Source organism: Alosa pseudoharengus, unplaced genomic scaffold, assembly GCF_046254945.1.
Source record: "Alosa pseudoharengus isolate Yale_2024_CS ecotype anadromous, Long Island Sound unplaced genomic scaffold, YU_APseudo_1.1 YU_APseudo_1.1_scf_17, whole genome shotgun sequence".
Lineage (NCBI taxonomy): Eukaryota > Metazoa > Chordata > Actinopteri > Clupeiformes > Clupeidae > Alosa > Alosa pseudoharengus.
In genome coordinates, this window is record NW_027468640.1 from 19179168 (window position 1) to 19207125 (window position 27958).

At 41.0% G+C, this 27958-nt stretch overlaps 1 protein-coding gene across 5 annotated transcripts in view; it reads right to left on the minus strand.

Annotated features, from left to right (window-relative positions):
* The window catches only part of ltb4r2a (leukotriene B4 receptor 2a), a 45050-nt gene that overhangs the window by 14670 nt on the left and 2422 nt on the right, over positions 1–27958 (minus strand). For 2 of the 5 annotated variants that reach the window (XM_076288822.1, XM_076288820.1), the window contains exons 2-3: positions 27173–27228; positions 18365–19953 (exon numbers count right to left, since the gene is read on the minus strand). The exons of 1 other annotated variant lie outside the window; for it this stretch is intronic. In XM_076288822.1, coding sequence (XP_076144937.1) covers positions 18637–19683 — 1047 coding nt within the window. In that variant the 5' untranslated portion in view covers positions 19684–19953; positions 27173–27228 and the 3' untranslated portion in view covers positions 18365–18636. Of the gene's footprint in view, positions 1–8460; positions 8694–18364; positions 19954–27172; positions 27229–27958 lie in introns of those variants that run through there. 2 more of the 5 variants (XM_076288818.1, XM_076288821.1) reach the window with 2 other exon arrangements.

The window sequence follows — 27958 nt, forward strand, 5'->3', positions numbered from 1 at the left end:
CTGACATATATTGTAATATATTGTATTTTTAACATGTTGCAACCATCCCCAAACAATGTTGCAACTGTCCCCGGGCCCGTCTCTGAGTAACAGAGCTAAATGCAAAAAGTGTTGCAACTGTCCCCGGTCTCCCCTACCCTGCAGATGTTGATGTTTTCAGCATAACGATTGGCTGTTTTGTAAAAAGGTTGGCGAAAGTGAGCACACCGGATGCCCTTTTGAAAGATCATGGTGGCCAACCGGGATGCTAACTGGCTGAAGCAAACCTGACCCCCCCAGGCATAAACATCAGTGATTACAGTCATGGCATCCTAATGTACTCCAGTTGAGCAACCAGACTGTCTCATCCTGAACTGAAAAACTGCATGTGGAAATCATCCACACGTTGCTTTTCCAAACCAGCCATTACATGCCATCCAGAAAAACAGAGCCACTGAGAGACACTATTCAACAACAGTCCTGATGGAGAAGCTGAGGCGTAAGTGGCAGCATCCCGATCGCTTGTGGTTCCACGGGCCCACAGGGACCCGAGTCCGATTCGATTCCTGACCGGCAGTCATTTCCCAATCTTAACTCCATCTCTCTTCCATTAATTTCTTTGTCATTCTCAACTGTTCTATCAGCATAAAGACAAACAATATCAGTCCTCACACATGTATGATGATCATAATCAGTCTATTCAATGGTGGGGATTTGGTAAACTTCGGTTGAGTGTGTGATGTTCGTTATAATCCCATCAGTGTATAACATTCAACAGTAAACTCAATTATTCAATTTCCTGACTGGTTATCTACACCACCAGAATCCAGACATCGGTACCAGTGACATTCGTGGTCTAAATCAGTATGACGCAGAGCAAGCCAACTCTGCTAAGTGGAAACAGACAGCCTGTGCGAGATGCGGTTTCCACCAGCAACAGGATCGATGGGGGTACAGAGAGACCAGATGATAAATGTGAGACCGGACAGATCAAAAGGACAGATGCCAAGAGAGAATGGAACAGGATGTAATGGAGAAGATCAGAGGATTAATGAGGAATTAGACAAGAGCTCTAAGTGCTCTCTCTCTCTCTCTTGCTATTTTTCTCTCCCTTCCTCTTTCTCCTTTCTCTCTATCACTCTCTTGATCTCTTTCACTTTCTCTCTCTCTCTCTCTCACACACACACACACACACACACACATAAACACACAATCACACTTTCCCTCCAGCACAATGAGTGAGTAAACAAGGACTGAATGTGAGCCTACTAAGGTGGGTAATATACTGCTTCATTTACAGTTTTTCACAATTGCACTAATTTCACAAAACACTAAACCCCATTCTCTGAACCAAATTCTCAGTTGCCTGAACACATTTCTTGAGTTGATCACTGTTTTGGCAAAACCATAAACAGTTTTCACACATAAAACACAATTTGAAAATCTCACAGACTATTTTTGCAAAACTCTAAACACATGATTATGCTATAAGACACATTTTGCACTGTAATTCACTTGTAATGAATAATGGTAACCACAAGTAGCCAAAGGTAAACACAAATAGAGCACAGATGTCATACGTTAAACACAACAACTATCACATTTGATTCAAACGATTCGACACAACCAATATCACCTAGTTCAGAGTGTAAACAGGTTGCTGAATAGTGCAGGTTCATATCAACAATCGACAGATCACTGACACAAAACTATCACTGAGGCATTAGTAAATACAGTTTTTCACAATTGCTAAAACACATTTACGTAAAAAGTATGACGTAACAAGTATGACGACCTGACAAGTTTGCAGAGGTGGAAAGTAACGAAATACATTTACTCACGTTACTGTATGAGTAGTTTTTCTGTGTATTTTGTATTTTTAAGTAGTTTATAAAATCGGTATTTTAGATTTTACTTGATTGAGTGAAGTATTGTACTTCGCTACATAAAAAATCCCATCCGTTACTTGAGTAAAAAAAAAAAGTTAAGACTAAAGAAAAAAGAAAGGGAGAGAAAAGAAATCGCTCCCTAAACCACTAGCCTAGTGATAATGATCAGCATGTAGCCTACAACAGGACATGAATCAAGCTGGCGCCATGCAGTCTTTCTGAAAGTGATGGAGATGGAGCTGGATCACGAGATGCATCAGATTACATGTGTAGCCTAACCTATGAAAGTGTATTTTCCGCTATTTCAATGGGTTGTCTCAGTTCGTTTTAGCACTAATGATAGCGGAGATATTCAAGCAAACACCATGGGATTTCGTGTTTTGACGTTCGTGCTCACCTTTCTTTGGAAAGAAGTTTATTAGCAGTTGTTTCCCCTCATTTTTATGTCTCTCTTTTTAGTAACCTGACTTGGCTTTCTTGGAGAAAGACATTGCACCAGCAGCACAACAATTAGCGGTCCACTACTAGCTATGCTCAACTAAATAAACAAAAGATAGACTACCTTATGAATGTGCAGGCGGACTAAACCATTTAGCTCTTTAGCAAGGGAGAGTGAGAGTGACCTTAGACAGTTTTCACTATGTTTTGTATACAAAATCCAGTCAGTCAAACTTTAAATTTCGTCTGAGATTCATTTTGACATTTATGAAGTTAAAATATTCAGGTAAAATAAATATATGGTGGACATATATATATATAGGCTATTCAGTAATTAGCTTAAACTTCCAGTGAGTCTATTCGAAATTTTCACCACACATTATATTAACACACATATAAAAAATCCAAACATAAGAGTTATGTGACCTCTCCAGAATAAGTCCCGCCTCCTAACTTCCGTATCCATCCAACCTTCGGTCGTCAAATGTCTATGGGAAATAACATGGCGTTTTGAAAGATCGTACCTGTCAAACTCTGTAGGTGACAAAGTAGAAAAATCTGCTGGGCAGATTGGCCTACACACTTCTGCCATCTAGTTTCCACTGGATTTTTTGATTTTCGGTGCCGTTTAGGTAGTAGTATTGTCTATAGTATACTACTTAAACGGCACCGACGAGTTTTTCAGTTGTGCTGGATTACTGTTCACTGCAAAGCGACGCAAGGATGAGTGCAAAACACTTTTTGGGCACTTATCGTGCATCTATTTCGGCAGAAATGCGTGTGCGTAAGGCTTCACGACACCAATCTTGCTCCAGCAGCGAGATCACAACAGATTATTGGCACGATGTCTTCACAGCACACCACATGATTGGCTCAATGTATTTTACAACACACCACATAATTGGCTCAATGTATTCACATGTCAACGTTTTGCCGCGGAAGGGTTGTGATATTTGTAGACAACTGACTAACCCCATGCATTACTATGGAGGATTTTTTGAGAGCTGTATCTCCTCATTAGAAAGTCTCTGGTAAAACTGGTTGTTCTGGTACCCCCCCCCCCCCCCCAAAAAAAAGTAACTAAGTAACTTTTACTTAAAGTACATTTTAAATGAACTAATTTTTACTTTTACTTAAGTACATTTTCAGATCGGTATTTTAACTTGTACTTGAGTAATATTTCATCAAGGTATTGGTACTTTTACTTGAGTACAATATTTTCGTACTTTTCCCACCTCTGCAAGTTTGTGAGATGCGCGTATGAGATGGGTACAGACTACTGAAGATGTTAAAGGGATATTCCACCATTTGGGGAATTACACTAATTTTCCACCTCCCCTCGAGTTAAACAATTGATTTTTACCTTTCTCCAGTTCATCCAGCCGTTCTCCGAGTCTGGCGATACCAGTTTTAGCTCCAGCCTAGCATAGATCATTGAATCTGACTAGACCATTAGCTTCTCGTCTGCTAGCATCACATTTAAAAGTGTGGAATTGTCCTATTTAAAACTTGTCTCCTCTCAAGTTAGAAAGTGTAATAAGACCAACGGAAAATGAAACGAGGCGATTTTCTAGGCTGATTTGACATGGAACTATACTCTCATTCCAGCGTAATAATCAAGGAACACCATGGACGTTTTAAATAGGAAAATTACCAGAAATCTTAGTCACTTTTAAACGTGATGCTAGCAGGCGAGATGCTAATGGACTAATTCGATTCAATGAGCTATGCTAGGCTGGAGCTACAAGTGGTATCGCCAGACTCAGAGAACGGCTGGATGAACTGGAGAAAGGTAAAAATCAATTGTTTAACTCAAGAGGAGGTGGAAAATGAGTGTAATTCCCCAAATGGTGGAATATCCCTTTAAGGAAAGGAATCAGTTTGGTCACATTCCCATCAACCACCCCCACCACACACACACACACACTGTTGGGCCAGTAACAGGGCCGACACAACTCTGGTGGGTCTCATCACCAAGGGCGACGAGACTCAATACAGGTTGGAGGTCGACCATCTGACCACGTGGTGCAGGGACAACAACCTCCTGCTGAACGTCAGCAAGACCAAAGAGATTGTTGTTGACTTCCGGAGAGGTCACACCCAACACCTGCCACTGACCATCGACGGTGCTGTGGTGGAGAGAGCGAGCAGCACCAAATTCCTGGGGGTGCACATCAGTGAAGACCTCTCCTGGACCACCAACACAGCATCACTGGCGAAGAGAGCTCAGCGCCGCCTGTACTTCCTGCGGAAACTCAGGCGAGCAAGTGCTCCACCAGCCATCATGACCACATTCTACCGAGGCACCATTGAGAGCATCCTCTCCAGCTGTATCGCTGTGTGGGGCGGAAGCTGCACTGAATACAACAGGAAAGCCCTGCAGCGCATAGTGAACACAGCTGGAAGGATTATTGGTGCTTCACTCCCCTCCCTGAAGGACATTTACACCACCCACCTCACCCGCAAGGCGACCAAAATTGTGAGTGATGCAAGTCACCCCGCTCACAATCTGTTTGATCTACTGCCCTCTGGGAAGAGGTACAGAAGCCTGCGCTCCCGCACTACCAGACTCACCAACAGCTTCATACACCAAGCTGTTAGGATGCTGAACTCTCTCCCTCCTCTCCCCCCTCCACCCTCAGCTACATAACATCCTGGACATTGGACCCACAAATGGCCGCCTGCACCACTCCACTTGCACACTTGTACACTTTGCAACTTGTTGTTGTTGTCCTGGAAACACAACACTTCTGCTGCTCTTACATAACTTGCACCACTATGCCACTTTATTTCTTACTTAGGTCAAACAGAACTACCTCAGCCTCTTATTGGCCTGACTTTGCACTAGTATTTTATTTTATTGACTGTCTATGCACAATTTCAACCAAATTTTGCTGCTCTTATTTTTTCATTATATGTGCCCTCTTATTTACTTATTTACTTACTTTTTTGTTTACTTGAATGTTATGTTTGTCTGTGGACTTAAAATTGTTAAAATATGTCTTGTCTCCACCGTGGGATAGTGAGAAACGTAATTTCGATCTCTTTGTATGTCTGGAACATGTGAAGAAATTGACAATAAAGCTGACTTTGACTTTGACTTTGACAGTAGTGTCCCACTCCGCCCCATTTGAGCTGATGTGTAGTTACCCACATATGGGGCAAAACAATTTGATAAGCTTGCTTCCAGTGAATCAGGAATGAATCTGCAATTCTTTGAATCTCATACGTGTCTCTTAGTATGTCCTCCTCTTTCTCACTTGCCCTCTATCTTTCTCTCAATTTCTTTCTGTCCCCTGGGGGAGGGTGGTCAGTGTGACTCACCTACACACTCACAATGTCTCTTGTACCGTCATAGTTCATGACCTGAAACACATTCTTCAACACAGTCTGGCAAGACGGATGAGGAAAAGGAAAAAAAAACTCTCTTTCGAAAAGTAAAATCAATTCCATGGATCTTAGCAACCCAGTATTCAACCAACTATACTGATCACAGTCAACAGTACAGCGTGTATACACTTGATATAGTGAATGGCTTCAGTAAAGTAATAAACCATACACAACATTTGGAAAAACAAATAGGAGACGCACAGTCAGAATCACTATATCCCTTGTAACTCTGGTGAGTGTTGGGGAGATAGCTAATGCAACCTCAAGTTGTTTCTGGCTATCATTCAGTTAGCCCAATGTAATACAAGTAAAATGTGAGAATGTTTTAGGGTGTACTCAAGCACACCATATTGTGTGTGTTTGTGTGTGTGTGTGTCTCTGTGTGTGGTGTGTGTGTGTGTGTGCCTGTCTATCCATCTGTCTTTGTTTATTTTAGGTGTTTATGGGTGTGTGGGCGAGAGATTTTGACCAACACAAACAAAGGTGTGCACAAGACACTCCTGTGGGTGTGCTTCCAGGACTATGTGTGTGTGTGTGTTTATATGTCTGAACTGGCTACCTGCTCATGCATGGGCAAGCATGCTCTCTCTCTCTCACTTAATGTATAGCTAGGTGAATATGGTTTGTGGGTGTGTCATGCATGTGTGCACACTGAGTGCCTTCGCACAAAAGATACTTAATGGTGGTGTGACTGAGTTTCTCTCGCTCTCTCTTTATCTCTCCCTCTCTTTGTGTGTGTGTGCGCGCGTGTGTGGATGTGTATTTGCACGTGTGTGTGTACATGTATTTATGTGTGAGTGATTGTCGATAATTTCACATAAAAGCATCATGATTTGGTTTCTGTGTATGTGTGTAGGTATGTTTGTGTCCATGAGTGATTGCTCCTTTGTTGAGAAGTTCAGAACAAGAATGAAGTGTGTCTTGACTCCTGTGATACTGACGGCCTCACTCCCTGAGGCGTGGCAAGGCGTGTGTCTACAGCCCCACAGTTCGCCTCCTCATGCCCCTCAGGCTTCCACAGGGAGGACATGAGATGTCCTGTCTTCCCTTCCAAAATTAGCAACACTTGCGGTTGTAAGTAACAGTGTGAAATTCAAAGACCTGCCCAGAGATGAGACCAGACATGGAGAGCCAAGCGATGAGGAATCATTCAGATATTTTATAAAATACAGACTTATTTGGTCGGTGAGATTTCTGGAGGATGGTGAATGGTGGCACTGGCACTGACTTTGATTGCCAGTGGAGTGTGTTCAGACTTGGCCTTTTGTTGGAGGGTGTGTGTGAATAGTTCACTGACACATTACAAGGAAGCAGGCAGAACACAAAGAAGAGAGAGGGAAAAAATCAGGTACTTGTTAGGCAACACACCCTCAGAGGAAGACAAATGAAGTTACACCCACACACATGCACACCTAATTCTACTTCACACCTAAGTCTCTTCCTCCCCCAAGGATCTGTGACAAGAGAACAGGTCCTTTTTGGATGCATTTGTGACATAATACTATCAACAAACTACCTGACAACTGATTTCAGTGGTTTTACCTCTGTGTATATGTAGAACTGTTCAATCCTGATCTTTGACACTTAAAAAAGTGCCTAATCATAGATAGTCTCAGGTAACATTAACCTGAGTAAATGTTGAATGAGAAAGCATATTACAACCTGCATAGGCACATAGAATGTGTAATTTCAATCATGCACAATCAAAGCAGTGTGTGGGATTTAGAGCTGAACTATTAGCAGAGATGGAATCAAGCAATCAAACCATCCTTTCATCATGCAAATGCAAACTGTTGTGTTTTCATTAGCTTAGAATGAGCTACAACAGGTAGTGAATTCTCCTACTTGAAGTCTGGTATGTTGTGCAAACCATGTTGCTACAGTAGCCCAGAAAGGACAAAAACAAAACACTGGCTCTAGAGAGTGCCTTTCACATTTTTATCCCACTTTGACAGCTGGAATATTTCACCCACATGTCTTACAATCACTGTAATATATAGCCTACATCATCAATGCAAACACACACAGAAACATAAAACATATATAAAAAAAATACTGTACATACACAAACAGAAAACACACATACAGACAAACACACACACACAGAACATACCCCCCCCCCTCCCCAAACACACACACACAAACACACACCGGTACACACACTCACATATACACATAGAATTCACATCATTATCAGACCAGAAACCCAGAAACCACACCAAAGCAAACCTCAAAGTGAGACAAACAAGACAGATTTAAGTAATTCAGTCCTTCTGCTCTCCATACATACAGTATATATATATATATATATATATATATATATATATATATATATATAACTTGTCCTGTCACTTGTCCTATCACATGGAAGAGCTACATATTTGTGTTCAACAGAACCCTCTCTGGGAGTCAAATCTGAAGACATGTCAAGACAGCTCATTTAACGGCCACACTAGCAACTGAAAACCTCACCCACGCGTGCAAGCCTACTTTTAACTAAACCACATTACATGCATTTAAAGTACATTTAATTTCATAGTAACACAAATTATTCCTCATTAAGGGGAAAATTTGATTTTATAATTTACAACTAACATTTGAACATTTACATGGTGCATTCAGAAACTGTGTGCTTGTAACAATCAACAGTTGTTGAAATGAGTGTAGATTTTGTTGATAGAACATAATAACATACAATTTCTTAAATAAATTTTGCTAACCTAGAAAAGTCATCAACTGTGCTAATGTAAATCAAAGTGCTTACCTGAGGTATGAAATGTAGTGCTGAACACCTATTCCAAGACACTAATAGAGCTGTCAAACAGACAACATCTGTTTCCATTAACCCTCTTCTTTTCCAGTTTTTATCAGTCCATATCCCTCCCCTTGCCCAGGACAGGACAGCTTTCTAGCTGCACTCTTTAAAAAAAACAAGCAATAGCCTACATCTGAAGAAATCTCTCTCTCTCTCTCTTTCTCTCTCTCGTTCCCTCTCCCTTCTTGTCTCTCTATCCTCAGGACTGTCATACTTGCAGCAGCACGTTGTATTCGGAGGGGGGGGGGGGAGGAGGGTGAGGGAGTATTTCCTGTCTGTAGTCTGCTTGTCTTTTCACCTCTCTTTGCTACAGAAGAATGACTAATAACTGTATTGCCCTGAAGTTGAGCCATGAGGATTCCTTATCAAAAAGATAAGACGTGCTTACTTGCATGCACTTATTACTCACCTGATATGCTAAAACACGTCTCTCTCTCTCACACACACACACACACATACAGGTGAGTCCTCAGATATATTGCGTGCTTCAGTGAAGCTGGTAAATATAAACTCATACATAGAGTGGACACACTCCAAAATGCACACACTTAACTGATAAGCCAATGATTACTACAGCCAGGCACGGGGTGGGTAATCGGGAGAATTCCCGGTGGGCCGCTTCACTTTTGGGCCGGTCAAGGAAAAACATAAATTATATAAACATATATAAAACATAATTATCTTAAAGTAGGCTACTCACATTCCGCAATCTACTGTATGCCTGACACCGCAGCGTCTGCATGGGTTGTAGCCTACCATGTGAGGGAGTTCTCCCCTCCCAAAAAGAGTTGGTTGGGTCCATATAGCCTGTCTTTTCCAAAAAGTTTTCTCAGATAGGCCTACCGATAGCCGGGGCGGCCCTACCGTAGCGATAAGCGTCAGAGAGAATGGATGGTTTAAAGAGACCAGGTGGGACTGAAAAGGCCAGGTAAAAAAAGAAAGGAAGGCATTGGACGAGGATGTTGCCAAATGTGCCAAGCTTCCAGATTTTTTTAAGACAGACACTGGCAACTGGTAAGAGAGATAGCAATGATTAGCAGCGTAATTGTATAGGCCTATTGGACGTTAGCGTTGTCAACCTATTCGCAAGCAACTAATTAAATGAATTAAAATATTAGCCTTTTTGTATCATCCATCCAACATTGTGATTCATAGATTTTGCGAATATTATGCAAATATCGATAACAAAACCCAAGCTTGATCTGTGTAGTAAAAATTGTCGCCTCTGAGCAGTAGATCAGCCAGTCCCTGATGATGATGAGCCCGAAATTAGCTATGAGGAGGCCATGAGGGACAAGTAGAGAGGATAAAAGAGTAAACAATCTGAATTAAAATGATTTAATGTAAGAAAGATCAGTATATGACAGCAGTAATCGACATGATCAATCTATATGCCTTGTTTGCTCAGAGTGAGTGTAAGTAGCCTACTGTAGCCTACATCACCAAACACCAATATGATAGTCTACCCACGCTGAAAAACATTTAAATATTAGTTCAATATGCCTCTTTGTGGAAGAGTGGAATACATTTCAAATGCTTTATTTCTTTCTGTTTTTGTTAACTTATCAACCTACTGTATCCTTGTGGAATAGTGGAATATGTTTTGTTAACTTCTCAGTTTAAGTAAATTATTATATAACCTTTACACATTTGTTGAACCCAGGAGCGTAGATTTGCGTGGAGACCGAAGGACGTGTCCACACCAATGTCAAATTACGACTGAAATGTCCCCACCAATATTCAGGTTGAAATGGGGGAAAAAGCGCTCACATGCGCTACACAAAGAGTTAAATCATTTCTCACTTCAGTGCTGCGGATCATCTCGTACAGATTTTGTAATGTGCAGTAGCCTATAAGGGTAAATCGCGCTGATTTGAAGTTACCTATAATAACTACCAGTGAGCCGCAGTCTCCTGCGCAGCATGCAGTGCTTCAGCTTTACTTCACTACAACCATGAAGTGCGTCCAAATTCACCCATTCTTCTCTGTTGAACTCCTCGAGAAGTAGGCTACTCTCATCACAAATGTGTCACATGAAAGAGACTTTTCTCAGCTTTTAAACGGTGATAGCTAGCCACTGTTTGCTGTGATAAACAGTTCGCGAACAAAAAATAAGAAAAATAACTTAAAGAGATTTAATAATTATTCTCTGCGCCCATCTCCACATCCATTCGTCTCGGTGGAATATCGTAGGCCTACACACTCTTCACGCAACACATGACAAACCATATATCAGAATAAACAGCAGACCTTACCGAACACAAAGGTGTAATACATTCCCGTGTATAGTTAGCTGTTCCAGAGTAATCCGGTTTTGAAATAAATTATAGCAAAATTCAACATGGTCTTTCGGCTGCATTTCTTAAAACTGAGCTTACATCGCCTAGATATCTGTAGGCTAAATATTAGAATCAGAGAATATACAGGCAGCTCACGGTTAAGAGTTTGTCAATGTAGCCTTAATGATTTCTTTTCACAAAACTGCAAAGCATGCATGTATTTAAGTTTCTTAAAACTGAGCTGTGCTTAAATGGGCATGATTTCATAACAGACCAAATAGAAAATAAATGTTAAATATAGCCTACATATCTGTAGCCTACATATTAAAATCAGATTATGTAGGCTACACAGTGTAGTTAGATCAAGTTGGACAGTAGCACATTTTAATCATTTTTTATCTTATCTTAGCTTTTATCTTGATTTTGATTTATCTTAGTTTTTTTTTCGGGGGGTGGGGGGGTTAGTGGGTAGTGTCCCCACCAAAGCTCAGACCAAACCTACGCCCTTGGTTGAACCATGGTACTAATAAAAACTACAGGATAGTAAGAACTGAACTGTTGCTTAATTTATCCAACCATTTTATCCAACCAATTTATCCAACCATTATTTCCACCATGAAAAAAGTGGGCTGGTATCGGGCCTGAAACTCCCAGGCTGAAAAGTGGTCCCACTCTGGCCCTGACTACAGCCTATGGCAATCTGGAATTTCAGTGCATGATCGCCATCTGCAGGCTATGACCAAATTACTGTAACTTTTGTCAAGCAAGGGAGTACAGTAAGAATGAATAGCAACAAAACACGTTTTGTAACAACAAAACATTTTTTTGTAACAATGTGGCTGAATTCTACGACTTAGAGGAAAATAAATTTATTAATCACTTAATTTCTTTTCTGATTTACTTACAATCATTGGCAATGTACTAAATTACTTTAGTTCATTTAATATGATTTTCACTGTGTGATGTCTTTCAAAGCTTGAAACTGAATCTGAATTTACATAATATAATTACTTTAATATTTAGAATATCATGTTGTGTGAGTACAGACATTGTATTGAACATAGATGGACGGAGAGAAGAACATAAGGCTACGAGAAATACAGCAGCGCATAATTGAGGATGACACCACCTTCAAAAAAACATTCACAATGTGTGCATTTCTGTATTATGTTGTGTACTTGCTCGCAACAGAATCCGAATGAAACAAATCTAGAGAGTCCGTTTTGAAAGAAATAGTGAACGTGTAAAACAACTGCGATATGACTATGTGCAGGTATAGTTATAGTATCATTGGTAATGAATCTGGAAGTGCATACTGTAGTGCTTTGCATGGGCCTGCAGTGCTGCATTTGTTTGGTCTTATCCAGAGAGTGATGGAGCTAGAGGCAGATGCCATGGGTCATGAGCTGCTTTTTGTGGATGAGGCAGGTTTTACAGTAACTTCACTAAAACAAGGAGATGTGGCAGGAACATTACTGGGACACCGTGCCATAATGAGGACAACGTGGTGGTAACATAACTATGTGTGCAAAGACATGCTCACTAATGTTCAGAGACCAGAGCAGACCAGATACGTCATCATATGGGACACTGTTAGTTTCCATAGGGCTGCTTTGGTCCGCAACTGGTTTACAGATCACCCACTCTTCACTGTACTCAACCTCCCCCCATACTCTCCGTTCTCACACTACTCAACCTCCCCCATACTCTCCATTCTTGAATCCAATTGAAGAGTTCTTCTCTGCCTGGCGCTGGAGGGTCTATGACCGTCATCCCCATCAACGCATAGCCCTTTTCATGGAGGAGACATGTGGGGATATTGACTAGGCATCATGTCAGGCCTGGATACAGCATTCCAGAAGATATTTTTCCCGGGGCCTTGGACTACAGGACATTGCATGTGATGCACACAAAATGTTGTGGCCGGACCCAGGAAGACGACACGATGTAGACTGTTTTTTTTTAGTGAATAGTGAAATTACTATTTTGTGTTTCGACTAGGAAAAAAACACTTGTTTGTTTTGATGTGAATGAATGAATGAACACCTATACTTGATGTTTGGATCCCTGTATGTTTACAGAACTATGACAAAAGTATGACCTCAAACTGACATACCCTACCTTGTGCACAGAGAAAGCAAAGCAGATGTGTCTTTTATTCATACCATCAGTGTGTAGTTGGCACATTGTGTGCTTATTACAGTTTTTTACGATTGTTTACACACTAAAATAAAAACTTCCACACAATTTGCAAAATTCTACTCCAAGGAGCAAAACACCTCCACAGTTTTGCACAGCATTACACACAATGTCTGCTTCACCCTTTTTGCAAAACATTACACACAGTGATCTGTAAAACTCTACACACATTTTCACACCTTAGACACAGATAAGGATTGAGAGGTTACTTCCTTGTCATTACAAAGCCCCGGATTGCCAATGAACGAACCACACCACACTAATGAACCACACTAATGAACGAATTGGATAACCACATCCACCAGGTGTGGAAGCACACATGTGCTAATTTGAAAACGCAGCACTCAGGTGTACTATAAAAGGCAGCAGCGTTTACAGTAGTTTTTCTTCAGAGTCAAAGTGTATGTACCTCATGCAGTAATTTTTATTTTTCTACAGATTTTATTTGTTTCTTTGATTTCATTGTTGGTTGATTACTGTAACTGATTATGGTAAGAAATACTGTAAGTATTGAAATAAATACTTCAGTCTGCAGCATCAGTGTTGTGCAGTGCTTGGTAAGTTTATACTAGGCTTATTTGTGTACATTCTCCCTATATCACAAACTAATCATGAAAAATGTTGTGGATTTGTCACTATTTTTTTGTCATCTAAATGATCCCTTTCATAACAATGTTTGGCCAAAAATCTAGCACATGCTATTTCAACATTAGTTTTTTTACAAATGTGTTTTTTATTTATCACAGCAGTGTGAAACTGGCTGCAATTGTGTCTGATCATTGAGGACTGTGTTATAGACAAGTGCTATTTCAAGAAAAAGTCCTTGTATATGGGTCTAGAGGCATTTCTTAGTAAAAGTTGGGAACAGGACTTTTTATCATAATTAACATGTGCTGAATCCAACTAGCCCTGTTCCCAAGCAGAATTTTGAGTTTTTGACCATCTAATTAGCATAAACAAAATGGCTGCCAAAATTGCGATTTTGGGCACTTTCTTTGAACGGGCATCATTATACCATGTAAATAAATTAATATTGTTCACATCTGTGCCTCTCAGAAATCTCCCGTGGGCAATAAATAAAAAGTAAAGGCTATGAAAAATATAAAAATGCAAAAAAAACTATTATTATGCTAATTAACCTTATTATACTCTTGACTATGTTTACGGTCCTCTTTGGCAAAGAGTGTGGCCTGACTTCATTGGTAAACATCTTCGTGGTGGGGAGACACATGTTTGGAGTTTAAAATCATTGGAGTTCCTTTGAACTAATCACGAACAACCGTTAACTAACAAGCTAGCATCATATCCTTGATTCCAAATGGGAAAGATGGCCAGCAGTCACATGTTTCATTTGATTAGATTATCTTAGATTCAACTTCATTGTCATTGTGCAGAGTACTGAAAATATATAAGTGTATGTGCAGTATGAACAGTATAAATATCAGTAGAATATCGCTATGTTTAAGTGTAATAAAGTGTGTACATTTATAAATATAAATAGAATACTATGGGTGGGATAGGGGCAAAATGTTCGCCTCCTTGTACCGGGGGGGGGGGGGTGGGCGTAGATGGAGGGGTGTGAGGAACCAGTGATGCGTTGAGCAGTTTTCACCATCCTCTGCCGTGCTTTCCAGTCGGAGGCAGAGCAGTTGCCACCATACTGTGACACAGTTGGTGAGGATGCTCTCAATGGTGCAGCGGTAGAGGTTTAGAAGTTCACCAGGATCTGAGGAGAGAGGTTGTGTTCTTTAGTCTCTTCAGGAAGAAGAGATGCTGGTGAGCCTTCTTGATCAAGGTAGAGGTGTTGAGGGTCCAAGAGAGGTCTACAGAGATGTGGACACCCAGAAACATGAACTGGTGACATGCTCCACCTCAGTCCTGTTGATGAGGATGGGGCTTTGTGTGCTAGCTTTTGACTTCCTGAAGTCCACAATGAGGTCTTTGGTCCTCTTGGTGTTGAGAGCCAGGTTATTGTCGGTGCTCCGCGATGTTAGGTGCTGGACCTCCTCCCTGCAGGCTGTCTCATTATTATTGCTGATGACAGCAATCACCGTAGTGTTGTCTGCAAACTTGACAATGGTGTTAGAGCCATGTACAGGTATGCAGTTGTAGGTGAAGAGGGAGTAAAGGAGGGCTCAGCACATGCCGGTGTTCAGGGTGAGGGTTGAGTGAGTGAGGTTATCTAATCTAACAGACTGCGGTCTGTTGGTTAGGAAGTCCAGAATCTAGTTTCAGAGGGAGGTATTGATGTCCAGTTCACTGAGTTTGGTGATCAGTTTGGAGGGGATAATGGTGTTGAATGCTGAACTGAAGTCAATGAACAACATTCTCACATAGGTGTGGCTATTGTCAAGGAGGGACAGGGCAGAGTGAATTGCCGTAAAGATGGCATCCTCTGTGCTCCTGTACTGGCAAATTCTTTTGAAGCACTCTATACTGCAAACAAAATCTACCTCTGGGTACAAATAAAGTAACTTGAACTTGCACTAGTTATAAAGTTATTAATCTAGCTATTAATTCACAGGACATTCAATCATTTTACTAACACAAAGGTTATGAAGAAATATGGGTAACACTTTATGGTAAAGGTACATGAATTATCATGAATTCATGCATGAATTAATTCATGATTTATGCATTACTTCCTTTATCCTTTATATCCTATTAATCATCAGGAATTGACATGAATTCATACTCTCATTCATGATGACCTCACGTATGAACAACACATCAACTAAAGCATTAGGTGTGATGGGTATATCATTGTGATTTATGATTTCTTAAACATGATCATCATGATTACATGAATTTTAGGATAGTTGCTCATGCATTCATCATGTCTGTGCCCCCTCAACTAAAGTAGTGAATAAGGACATGTGTTTAGAGAACTCCAAAGTTATAAGAATTTGAGCAGTGATGACCACATTTTTGGCAGAAAAATAAAGTAATGATCATGGTTAATACATCATAATTCATAATGATGTGCCCATCGTACCTAATACTTTAGTAATGTGTGAGGTCACAAATGATAAACTATGGACTCAGTAAATTCCTGATGATTAATTAGATATTAATGAATGAAGTAATACATAAATCATGATTTACTTCATGTACCCTTACCGTAAAGTGTTACCGAAATGGGTAAAGGCCTGTGTAATTTAATCCGAGACTACATACATTACCAACCTAATTCGCTTCAATTATGTAAAATGTAATGTAAATCAGGTTTTATGGCCAAGTATACTTGGGTATCCAAGGAATTTGTCTCTGCATGTATCCGTGAATTAGTGAACACACAGGTCACACATTAAAGCACACATTAACCTGGAGCAGTGAGCTGCCTTGCTACAGTGATGCCCGGGGAGCAGTGAGGGGTTAGGTGCCTTGCTCAAAGGCACTTCAGCCGTGGATGTGGGCATGGGAGACTAGTGCTGAACCTTTCCACCACCCACATATTTCCTACTGGTCCGGGATCGAACCGGCAACCCTTTGGTTTCAAGCCCGAAGACCTAACCAGTAGGCCACAATTAAACTTTACATTTCATCACTACACATCTTTCTTGACCCTCAAAAAACATAAGTCTCATTCGTCAAATACCGTGTGCCTGCTCAGTTATAACATTTTAACAATTACATTTTTCAAAGGTTTTTTCAGGTAATTAACATAGGCATAATACTAGATTTTTTTTCTTTTTTTCACAGCCTGTATCCTTGATCTATTGGCCAAGGGAGATTTCTGTGAACAATATGAATTAATTTACATGGTATAATGACATCCGCCCAATGAAAGTGCCCAAAATCGCCATTTTGGCAACCATTTTGTTTATGCTAATTAGATGGTCATAAACTCAAAATTCAGCTTGGGAACAGGGCTAGTTGGATTCAGCACACCTTAATTATTTTAAAAAGTCCTGTTCCCAACTTTTACTAAAAAATGCCTCTAGGAAGCACATATCTCAAAAATATCACCTGTCTATTAGTTAAATGAAACTAATAGCATTTTCACAAATATGTGTATATGTTGACTGGAGTGTGTATGTTTTCACTGAAGTGTGTCATTTTGCAAACAATCTAGGAATTATGCAAATTGAGTGTGGTGTTTGGATAATTGTGATTATATGCTTGTGACCATTTGTTGGCGGATTTGTGGGTAGTGTGCTTTTTAAAGTTAAACTTGAGCAGGGGCTTCTGAATGTGTTTTTACCTTGGATTTTGGCACAAGGGATTTTAACATCTAATCCTGTGTATTAATGTAATGAAAAAAAGAACCCGGTTTTCAAAATTGCGTCTAAACAATTGAAAAAAACTGTAATGGCTTGTGTTTGATACGAAAATAAAATTTTTACGAAGGTGTGAAGAGTTAAGCAAGGTTTATTAGCTTTTGCACAGAAAACTACAACGTTTTGTTTTTCTTATTTGTGTGTAGAGTTTTGCAAAAATAGCCAATAGTTACAAAAAATGTGCTTAAGCAATCAGAAAAAACTGTAAGACATGTGTACAGGCCAGTTATGCAATTGAAAAAATATATAATGTCCGCAACACTGCTTTTGACTCCCATATTTAATGCACAACAGGCAACGTTCATTTTGCCTAAAGAAGACCTAGCAGGGTCGAAACGTGGCCTGTTGTGCATTAAATATATGGGAGTCGAGTCAAAAGCAGTGTTGCGGACATTATATTTTTTCAATTGAGTAAGTTTTCTTAAGTCTTCTTTTGTCCTGCACCTGCCAGAAGGTGAGATGTGCACACAATAACTGTTTGCTACAGGCCAGTTATGACCAGCAGATATTGGCCAGCAGATGTCTATTTTGATGTATAGGTTTTAAGCATGTATTTACAGTACTGTAAATTAGGGGTTCCCAACCCCCGGGCTGGACCCAACTGGTCCGCAAAAAAATAACTTAAAAAAATTAATAAAAAATACATGACATACATACTGGTCTACTGCTTTGTGTTTTGATAGTTTCCTGGACATGTCAAACATTTTATTACAAGGGAATTAATAGTCACTTACAATGATCAATCGAAAAGTTATTAAAAGTTGAAATACAGACTACAATTAAAAAAATGTACAGCCTCATTCAGCGAAGAAGTTGTCAGCTGGCTAGTTAACGACGAAATGTGAAATGAAAGTCTGAGGAAGAGCGAACAGCTTTGGTGTGCGGATCTCTTTCCTTTCTCTTGAACCCTAATACTTGGATCCTGCACCCATAAGTGTGACCTGGGATGTGCGTGGCCTGAATGCTTTTACTTTAAGGATAAACAAAGGAACACAAGGAACAGGACACAGGAAGTAAACAAATGTAACAGGAAGTAACATGAGGTGCAGACGATGAAATACATCATCACTACAGACAGGGAGACAAAACTGAGACGAGACCCTTACACATGTGTTGCATTTAATTTATTTTTGCATTATCTAAATGTAAGAAATGGAAGTCAAAATAAAGAGAGTGACAATAATCATGTAAGGACACAAATAAACTGACTGTTAAGAGCTGTGATGAATCAAAATTAAACACCTAAATCACTAAATGAAATCAGTAAAATTGGACTAGACATCATGTTAGGCACACAAAGTGAAACTTTAAAATCAAAACCATTGGTCAAACTGTCATTATATATATAATAGTAAGTAAAATACAACTCAGATTTTACTGTAATCGTTGTAATTTTCCCTCTTCTCCTTGCAAAATATTTTTTTAACTCCATCACAGACCGCGTCTTTGGCCATCTCTGCAGCCTCTCCTGGACTCTGAGAATTGCCAGCTGCTTTGGTTCCTACAATCCCTCCTGCCACTGCGCCAGCTGTAACCATCAGACCTCCAACCACCCCTGCAGTTATTCCAGCTACCACCCCAAGACCTACAGCTCCTCCTGCCCCTGCTGCTCCACCCACGGCTGCTGTCCCAGCCTCTGCTGCTGTGCTTGCTGCTACTGTTCCTGCCTCTACACCTGCTAATGCTGCAGCTCCCATGTTTACTCCAGTACCTGCCCCTCCCACAATTATGCTTCCTGCACCCGCTCCAATTACCCTTGCTCCTGTTACGGCTCCAGCTATTGTTGCCTTGGACAGGGTGAGAAGGAGTTCCTTCAGACTCTTGCCACAGTGGTACACACCAGCTCCCACCAGCACAGGAATCCCTAGCAAGGCGCCAAGCAACACTCCTGTAGCACAGCCTGCTGCAGTTATTTCCCAGCACACTTTTTTCTTGGCTTCCTCAAAGATTTCCTGATCAGACAGATATCCCTTGCTCTCTTCAGCTAATCTCTCTCTTTTCATATTTAGATCTATTTCCACCATCTCAAGAAACTCATTTGTTGAGTGTTTGCCAGCATTTTCTCTCACGAGCTCCTCGATGGTACGCAGCAGCCTTTTTACCTGAGTTCTATTACTTTGGTTGCCAAATAACCAGAAGTTCCAGTGCTTGTTGTCAATAACATGGCAGCGACCTCCACATTTATCCACGAGTTTCTGAAGCTTGTCATTCTTTTTGACAAATTGTTCAAGGGTTTCACGTTCAAGGCAATGGCCATTTGTGAAGAGAACCACTGCATACTTGAAGACCTCTTCACCAAAACATTTTGTGATCTCCTCCACAGTTTCCATCTCGTGTTTTGTGTATCTTCCCACTCGGAGGACAATGACCACAGCATGAGGGCCAGGGCAGCACTCAGTAATACTTTGTGCCATCGCAAGTTTTTGGTCATCTAAAGAGTCTGTCACACCTGTGTTATCAATATCATCGCTAGTATCTTTCTCAGTTTCATTTGTTCCAAAGAGACCTGGTGTGTCCACCACTTTAATATTTTTATTTTTGATGTATCCTGCAGCACTTTTGGATGTGAACGAGGTTGGAGATGTTATCACTTTAAAAGCTTTCTTTTTTTAAAATAGTGTTCCCTGAGCTGCTTTTACCATCTCCTGTTTTTCCAATCAGCAAGATTCTTCTTTCAGCATTGCCTTTCAGAGGGAGAAAGAAGACATTGTATGCTTGTGTTAAATGCACTATGCTTGGTAAGAAAAATAAACAGATGAAAACATTAAAGGTTGTATCAGCGATAGCGGGGATACGTCACTTCTGTTGACGTTTTTCTATTAGTCTGACATCTCCCAGGTTGCCAGATTGTGTATGAAATACACCCTACACATACACAATCACTTACTTTCAATTTCAACCGTTTTGCAATAGGGTTAAAACCTGGCAACCCAAAACCCAAATAAGGCAGCGGCTGCTGACTGCACAGTATCTACACTCGATGTTTCAGAGAACTGAGGTTACCCAGTATAACCTTTAGTTCTCTTTCATCATCTCGTGTTCGAGATCCACCCATGAGAGAGATCTTTCTAGAAAGCGTTGTTGGCTAACTTGCGTCGGAACCTTGGTACTTCGCTCCGTTGTTATTGAATTTGGTGTCTGTCCACTTGTCTTGACATTTTCTGTGCTCATCTTGTATGCTTCGTATTTTTCGTTTCTTACTGGGTAACGTTATACCTGCCGTTTGTCTGCTCGTCCCCTCTCCGGTGTCTTTGTGTTGATTTTTGTTTGCTGCTTCCTCAGACTCATTTTCCTCATCCACTCCACTATTCGCTACAACACTGTGTGTCTGTCCGTCTGGTTTTTGAGCTTGTTTCTGTCCCTTTTTTATTAAAAACAGGTCCATTTAGTGTTTCACGCTAGCGGAACTACTGTAACGTTGCCTGCCTGCAAACGTGCACTGCGGTCAAGTTTTGTAAACAATGCAACATGGCATGCGGGCTGTGTTGCCAGGTTTGACAATATCCCCTCAGACATACCAACCTGCAAAAAGTCATTTCAGGGAGGTATCACGAAGCCTAGTCTTGTCTAGTCAGTACACCAAATAAGGAAGGCCTAGATAGAAATTGTGAAAATAAAATATGTAGATTTTGGTAGTTTGGTCTTTTCATGTAGCCTTGGCAACTAGCCATCTAGTAGGCCTGAATAATATGCACATGAATTGATACTTATTAAACTCATCTCAACATGTTTTTTGCAATCATGCTAAAGTCACTGTTACAAACAGTGCAGGGTGCAAGACTAGGCCTATCATTATTTTTTACTCTTATGAGACAAGGGTACACTTTAAAATGTGTCTTACATTTTCCTTTTTTGGGGGCACTGACTCTGCCATTACGCTCCTGTTCCTAGATACACTGAACTGATTACAGTAAGTACGGGAGAAAAGAGATAAAAAGCCCGCCTACACTGAAAACTGATTGGTGGATTTAGCGAAACAGGCCAATCAGGATGCTCTCTGTCTTGAATGCGCTCAGGCACACACGCACCACCCCTCTCTCTCTCTCCCCCTGTCGTGTGCACGCTACACTCATGATCTTGATCGCTCTAGATTCCGGGAGATTTTATCTAATTTGCGGGCGTCAGGGAGCCGCTATCAATATGCGGGAGACTCCCGGAACCTCCGGAAGACTTGGGATGTCTGTCCCCTTTAGGAAGCACCATTAAGGCTTAATAACTTCCTTTCACCTTCATTATTTGGGTGAAGGGAGAAGTATAATTCAGATGTTTGCGTTTTTGTAGTGCAGTATTGTATGCTTATGAAGCACATTTGAAAAAATGTATTACCACATACAGTGGGTCCCATTTAGAAGTGGCCCTTTCCGTGATTCACGCAGCTGCGTGAAATGTATTACAACTTATCGACACGAGGTGGCAGTTTAAGTCCGCTGTAGCATTGCCAGTAAACAGGGCAGCGGATTGCATTCAAAGGCGTTGCAAGAGGGATAGGCCTACTGTAAGCAGAACGAAACTAAAGATCACCTCGTTGAAGTCATACAGTAGACTAGGCTATATCAGAGCCTACTTTTGTTTTTATCAAGCTTGGGCCAGAGATGATGGCCTTTGGCGAACAGTTTAGCCCTACTCAAAATGAGTAAAACCAAGCTACCATGCGAGCCACCAATTATAGCTTGACAAGCTGCATGTGGGTCCCGAGCCGCGCAATGAGTAACACTGACCTAGGGGTTAATAACACGTGTACCGATTTTGTCCGTTCTCTGGGATATGTTCTCATGCTAACTGAACGTGACCAGTTTTACCACAAACCGTTAATTAGTGTATAACGCTAGTCTTCGGGCCACACATAAAGTAAAAAGAAATCGCTTTCTATACCACTAACAAGGCTCAAATAACACCACACTTCCACAGTAGCATAATGAGGGGCCCTACATGTAAACCGAAGCATTACGAACTTTGTAAGTGTACAGACAGTTTATTAAAAAGATAGTTTAGAAACAGTACCGTTCACGTATACAAGCGGGTGCCATCTTGGGAAAACAGTCATGTGACAGTTCTGCTTCTGTTGCTCCAGTCCAACGTTGTGCAATGTGAGCTGAATTGTCACGTGACTGTTTTCCCAAGATGGCGTCTGCCTGTATACGTGAACGGTACTGTTATTAACCCCTAGGTTCATTTTGCACCGGAATTGTCCTTTAATTTTTGATTAAGAGACTGACTCCCCTACTCATGGGCGGATTATGAACTTTTGGGCCCCTGGGCCCAGATGTATTAAGGGCCCCCCACTAATTGTCGTATATGTGGGAGGGGGGGTTTGGGGATCCTCCCCCAGAAATTTTTGAATTTGTTTGATGTGATTTCCTGTATTCTGGTGCATTTTGGGGATTGCCAATACTAAATTCAATCAGATTGATAGCCTACATCCTGATTTGTTGATATTGAGGCAATGATTTCATGCAAAGGCTTGGGCTTCAGGGCCCCCTGACCCCTTAGGCGCGGTAGTAATCCATCCCTGCCCCTACTTGGCTCATTCTTGCTATTTATGTTAATTCGAGTATTGACTTGCTTTTTGATAGGCTAGTATTATAATCTTCACAGACTCTTAAAAGTCAGTACAGTGATAAATAGTGCAGTGGCTAAAGCAGGTGACTTGTCCCAGCATTGTAGGTTCGATTTTCTTATGAAGTGAGATTGTCCTCTTGCTTCTCGCTACCTGCAGGTGAACTAGTGTGACACGTGGATTCAATTGTTTTTGACTGATGTCATTTAGCTATTGGTCCCTCGATGTAGAATAACTACTGTATATGAAGAAATATTTATTGTGAAAACCTATTGTTGTGCCTCGTAGGCCTACTCTTACTTAGAAGTGAAAAGGAGAGATAGGATCCGAACTCCGGCAGAGCGTCGACGCGCTGCTGTTAAGCCACGAGAGAGTCAACAAAACTTGCGATATCCTGAAATTCGTGTATATTTTTTCTGAAATAGATATTTAACACAAATAATGACACATATTATATTGGTTGGCTTAAAGAAATATTATGTAATCTCATTGGTTAATTCTTGGGCGAAATTCTCTCATCTAGCAGTGAGATGGTATATTGCAACCAGTGTTGGGGAAGTTACTTTTAAAAAGTAGTGTTTGCTCGTTACTCGTTACTTACTCAAAAAAGTAACCCGTTATTTTACTTAGTTACCCTCTATGGAAAGTAACTTTTTACGTTACTTGTTACTTTTACATTACTTTTATGTTGCTCGACTTTGGGCAGAACCCAATATCTGTTCCTAAATGTGTAGGCCTACATAAAGTTCTACTATATGAACTTTTTCTATTTTCGGAGTAATACAACATTGTGTGATTGGCGTCATAACCTCGTAACTGACTTACCGGCTAAGTAATAAACTTTTTTCCAAAATCAATGCTAACGTGACGTAATTTACGTAATGAGCATGCGACCAGAGCGGGTGAAAGCGTCGCACAGGAGCAAAATAACTGTGTTCTCTGGATAAGAACAAAAGCATCGGACCACAACATTTCAGCAAAGTTTTAATGGATTGACAGTAGGCTATGAATGTGGCGAGTGCTGTTTATATGAAATCACATTCATCTATGTACAACTAGGACATTGAAAAAAAGTAAATGTAGAATGTAGTGCTGGTAACGAAGTAAGGGGCTACATACCCAATCTCTCGGTGCAGCTATCGCAAGAGTTACACGAGTCAGACTGCGTGCCTATGTTACATCTATGTGCCCTGAGCCTGCGCAGAAAGCCTCGTCGACCAATAGGAAACGGTAGAGAATTTTTAAGGTGTGGGGTATTACACGTTGCCACTGTTTCAACCAATGATATGTATCGCTGCATCATCAACAACGTTGTTGGAACTATGATGTTCAAACACCGGAGGTAGCAAATTGCGACACAGGTACGATGCTTTCTGGAAACAGGTGTAACAATGTCGTTGTTTGGTCGTAAGTTGCGTCGTACCGCAGTGGTTGAGCAACGTCGTTGCTTACTTTTCTAGAAACGAGCCCCAGGACAGCTCCCCTTTAGCCTACTGTGTGACACTGTGCAGGAGAGAAAGAGCTAGTCGCTCTGCCTAAAACTTTTAGTCCTGTCCATGTATGTTCTCAAGGCTCGAACGGGGCATAAAGTGTTCAACCTTTGCTCTTCCGCTTTTGCAAAAGGGGGCGAGTGAAAGGCTATGAGATCCAACACCTCACAAGAGAACAAAGGGAAGCATTTCGGTATAAAGGCCGGGTAAGGTTTGAGAAAAACCTTATGCCATTAGGCAAGAACTGAAGGCATGAGGTGTGCACCGAAAATTCATGCAAGTCACACGTTTGGCAGAGGCTAGTGCAAGCATTGTCAAGCTTATATCTCCAATGGGTTTAAAGGGCTGCCGTGACAGCGCATCCAAAACCAAAGGGAGATCCCATGATGGGACAAGCTTTTTTCGAGATTGACAACGAGCGATGCACACCCTTCATGTACCTGTGTACCAACGGGTGCTGACCCACCGTTCAGGGATGGATTACTGCACGGGCCTACCGGGCCCAGGGGCCCAAGGGGTCAGGGGACCCTGAAGCCCAAGCCTTTGCATGGAATCATTGCCTCAATATCAACAAATCAGGATGTAGGCTATGAATCTGATTGAATTTAGTATTGGCCATCCCCAAAATGCACCAGAATACAGGAAATCACATCAAACAAATTACATTTTTTCTGGGGGAGGACCCCCAAACCCCCACGCCCACATATACGACAATAAGTAGGGGGCCCTTAATACATCTGGGCCCAGGGGTCCGAAAGTTAATAATCCGCCCATGCCACCGTTTTATTATTGAAACCAAAGTGACACACGGATATAGCCGCCAAATACACCTTAATGGTGGAGAGGGATTTCCCTTCCTCTTTAAGGTCTTGTAAAAAGCTGAGAATGTCTGAGACAGAGCACTGATATGGCACTAAATGACGCACGTCACACTCCTTTTCAAAGACTCACCACTTATAGTCATACAGAGACCTAGTTGAGAAAGCCATTGCGCTCTGAATGGTGGCTACGACGTTGGGTGGTAATCCCAGCTCGGCAAGGTTCAGCCTTTCACAGGCCAAGCCCAGAGCATCACCTGATCCGGATGGGTTGCAAAGGGGTGGAAAATTTCCGGAAACTTTCTGGAAACTTACCATGGGAAATTAAGCTGGGGAATTTTGGAAATATTCCAAATTGGAACCTTTAATAGAATTAAAGGTAATTGGAATTTACGGGAATTAACTGGGAATTTTGGATAATTCATACAAACTGTTTCATATACAAACATTAACATTTTGTTTCGTAATAAGCAATATGATTTGTATGTTCGTATTTTCGCTTAGCTTAGCATACAAAGCTAGCTAGCATGCTAGCGGGAATCCCATTCTCTGCCTATTGTTTACTAGCATGCTAAACTAGCAACACTGAACTGCCCAAGATACACCACACCACTCAACAACAAAATCCGATTGGTTGGAACCTTTTTTTCCCATGCATATGAACGCACCATAGGTTTCCTTTATGTCTAGCCTATGCTGATTGCTGTGTGCATGTGATTGACTAATGTGCAGGGTAGAAATTTGACTGAAATTGCATTAAATCAGGTTGTTTTAACTAATATTATGCTCAACTTGGGGTTTTGTCCACTACATTTAAGTTCCCTGTTATAGACTAACTTGCCATATTAAAAAAATCTAGTTTATTCCCATTAATTCCTGTTTATTCCTGTTAATTCCCATATATTCCCGTTAATTCCCATGGAAAGTTTCCAACTTTGAAAATTTCCGGAATTTTGCAACTACTAGTGCATCTACACCGAGAGGCGCGTTCTTGTCCTGAAGCGAGAAGTACATAGGACAATGAGCGTTTGTGCGCGAGGCGAAGAGATCTACATCTGCTCTGCCGTATCTCACCCAAATCAGTTCCACTATCTACGGGTGGAGACGCCACTCTCCAAACAGCGGGTTCCCCCTCGATAGCAGATCTGCCCCCATGTTCATATACCTGGGACGTGCGTTGCGTGTAACGACAGAAAGTGTGGACTGCTCCACAGCAGCAGGTTGCGTGCTAAGCAGTGCAGAGCAAAGAAATGCATTCCCCCTTGTTGATATATATGGGCCACTGTGGTGGTGTTGTCGCAGCAGACCAGCACATGGTAGCCCTGTAGGCAGGGAAGGAAATGTTTGAGAGCTAACCAAACAGTCAGGAGCTCAAGGTAATTTATGTGGGAGCTTAACCGGTCCAGCCAAACACTGTTCACCATCCTGCCATCCTGGGTAGCACCCCAACCAATCAGGGAGGCGTCTGTCATTACAATTTTCCTCGCGGTCACTGCCCCGAGGGAAGTGTCGTGGGAATAAAACTGCGGATTTCCAGTGGCGCAGGGATGCAGTGCATTTGCGCGATACTTTCACATTGCAGCAGAGATCGCGCATTGGGGTCGAGGCAGAGGGATGCAATCCATTTCATGTATTCCCTCATTCTCAGTAGCCCAATCGGCAAGACCTGTATGGCGGACGCCATCAGGCCCTGCAATCTCAGGCATGTGCGGAACTTTACTCTTGCTCCCTCTCTGAACAGTGTGAGACAGTTCATGAGTGAACGAATGCGCCGCTCGAGCTTGAAATCTCCCGGTAATATTTACTGTCCCACCCGTTTTGCAGTTCCTCGGAAATGCATTCTAGTTATATTTTACCAGTGAAAAATCTATTTAACTTAACAGCACTTTACTTTCAATTTCACAACCTTGCTTTCTTAGCTTTTCAGCTGTATATATTTTGTATAATTATAACATAGACATAGATTGCAATATAAGGTTCATCAATTTGATATTTTAATTTTGAAACATGCACTAAAGTTTCATGAGCTTGCACTCACCTGCCGTTAAGGTCTTTTTCGATAAGCAAAATGGGGATGCTGTCATCTTGAAATATCTTGTAAAAAACAAAGGTATATGATTACTGAGAGTTGATCGACCAGAGTTCGACCAGTTGGACTGCTTTATGCTACATTTCCTTGTATAAACAATACCCTGACTTATTAAATAGCATGTTAATTTTAAAACACTTTGATTAGAATAAAAGAGAAGGCATGACACACACATAGATAGAGATTGGAATCAACAATTTAAGAACACTATTAAGCAGTTATTAAGCATTTGTAAAACATTTTTCCTATCTTAGTTCTTGTCAGTAAAGCATTTGTACACACAGTTATTACCGGTAAAAAAAGTTTCTTTATGGTAAATAAGCCTATATCTAAAATATGTTTATACATTGTTTTCAATAATTAATAAATGATGAAATTATAATTTGTTAATGAAGTTATTAACCATTATTTCCATTATTAAACAGTTGTTAAGGAATTATCTATAGTTTATAAGACCAGTTAAAATGGGTGTGTTATTGATTAAAATCCCATAAGGTATGGCCCCATATTGAGTTTATTTGCCCGACATTGCACATTAACTACTTAGGAGGGCACTGCTACATCAAATCCTTGACCTCTTTTGAAAGCTGAGACCCAGAATTCTCAGAAACAGTCAGTGTGACTGTGTGATGTACTGGCAAAGAGTTACAGAGGCTTATATGTTGTTTTTTCTTTCAGCTGTTATTTATTTGTGTTAGAAAAACTATGCGTTTAGCTAAGTGTCATTTTTAGAAA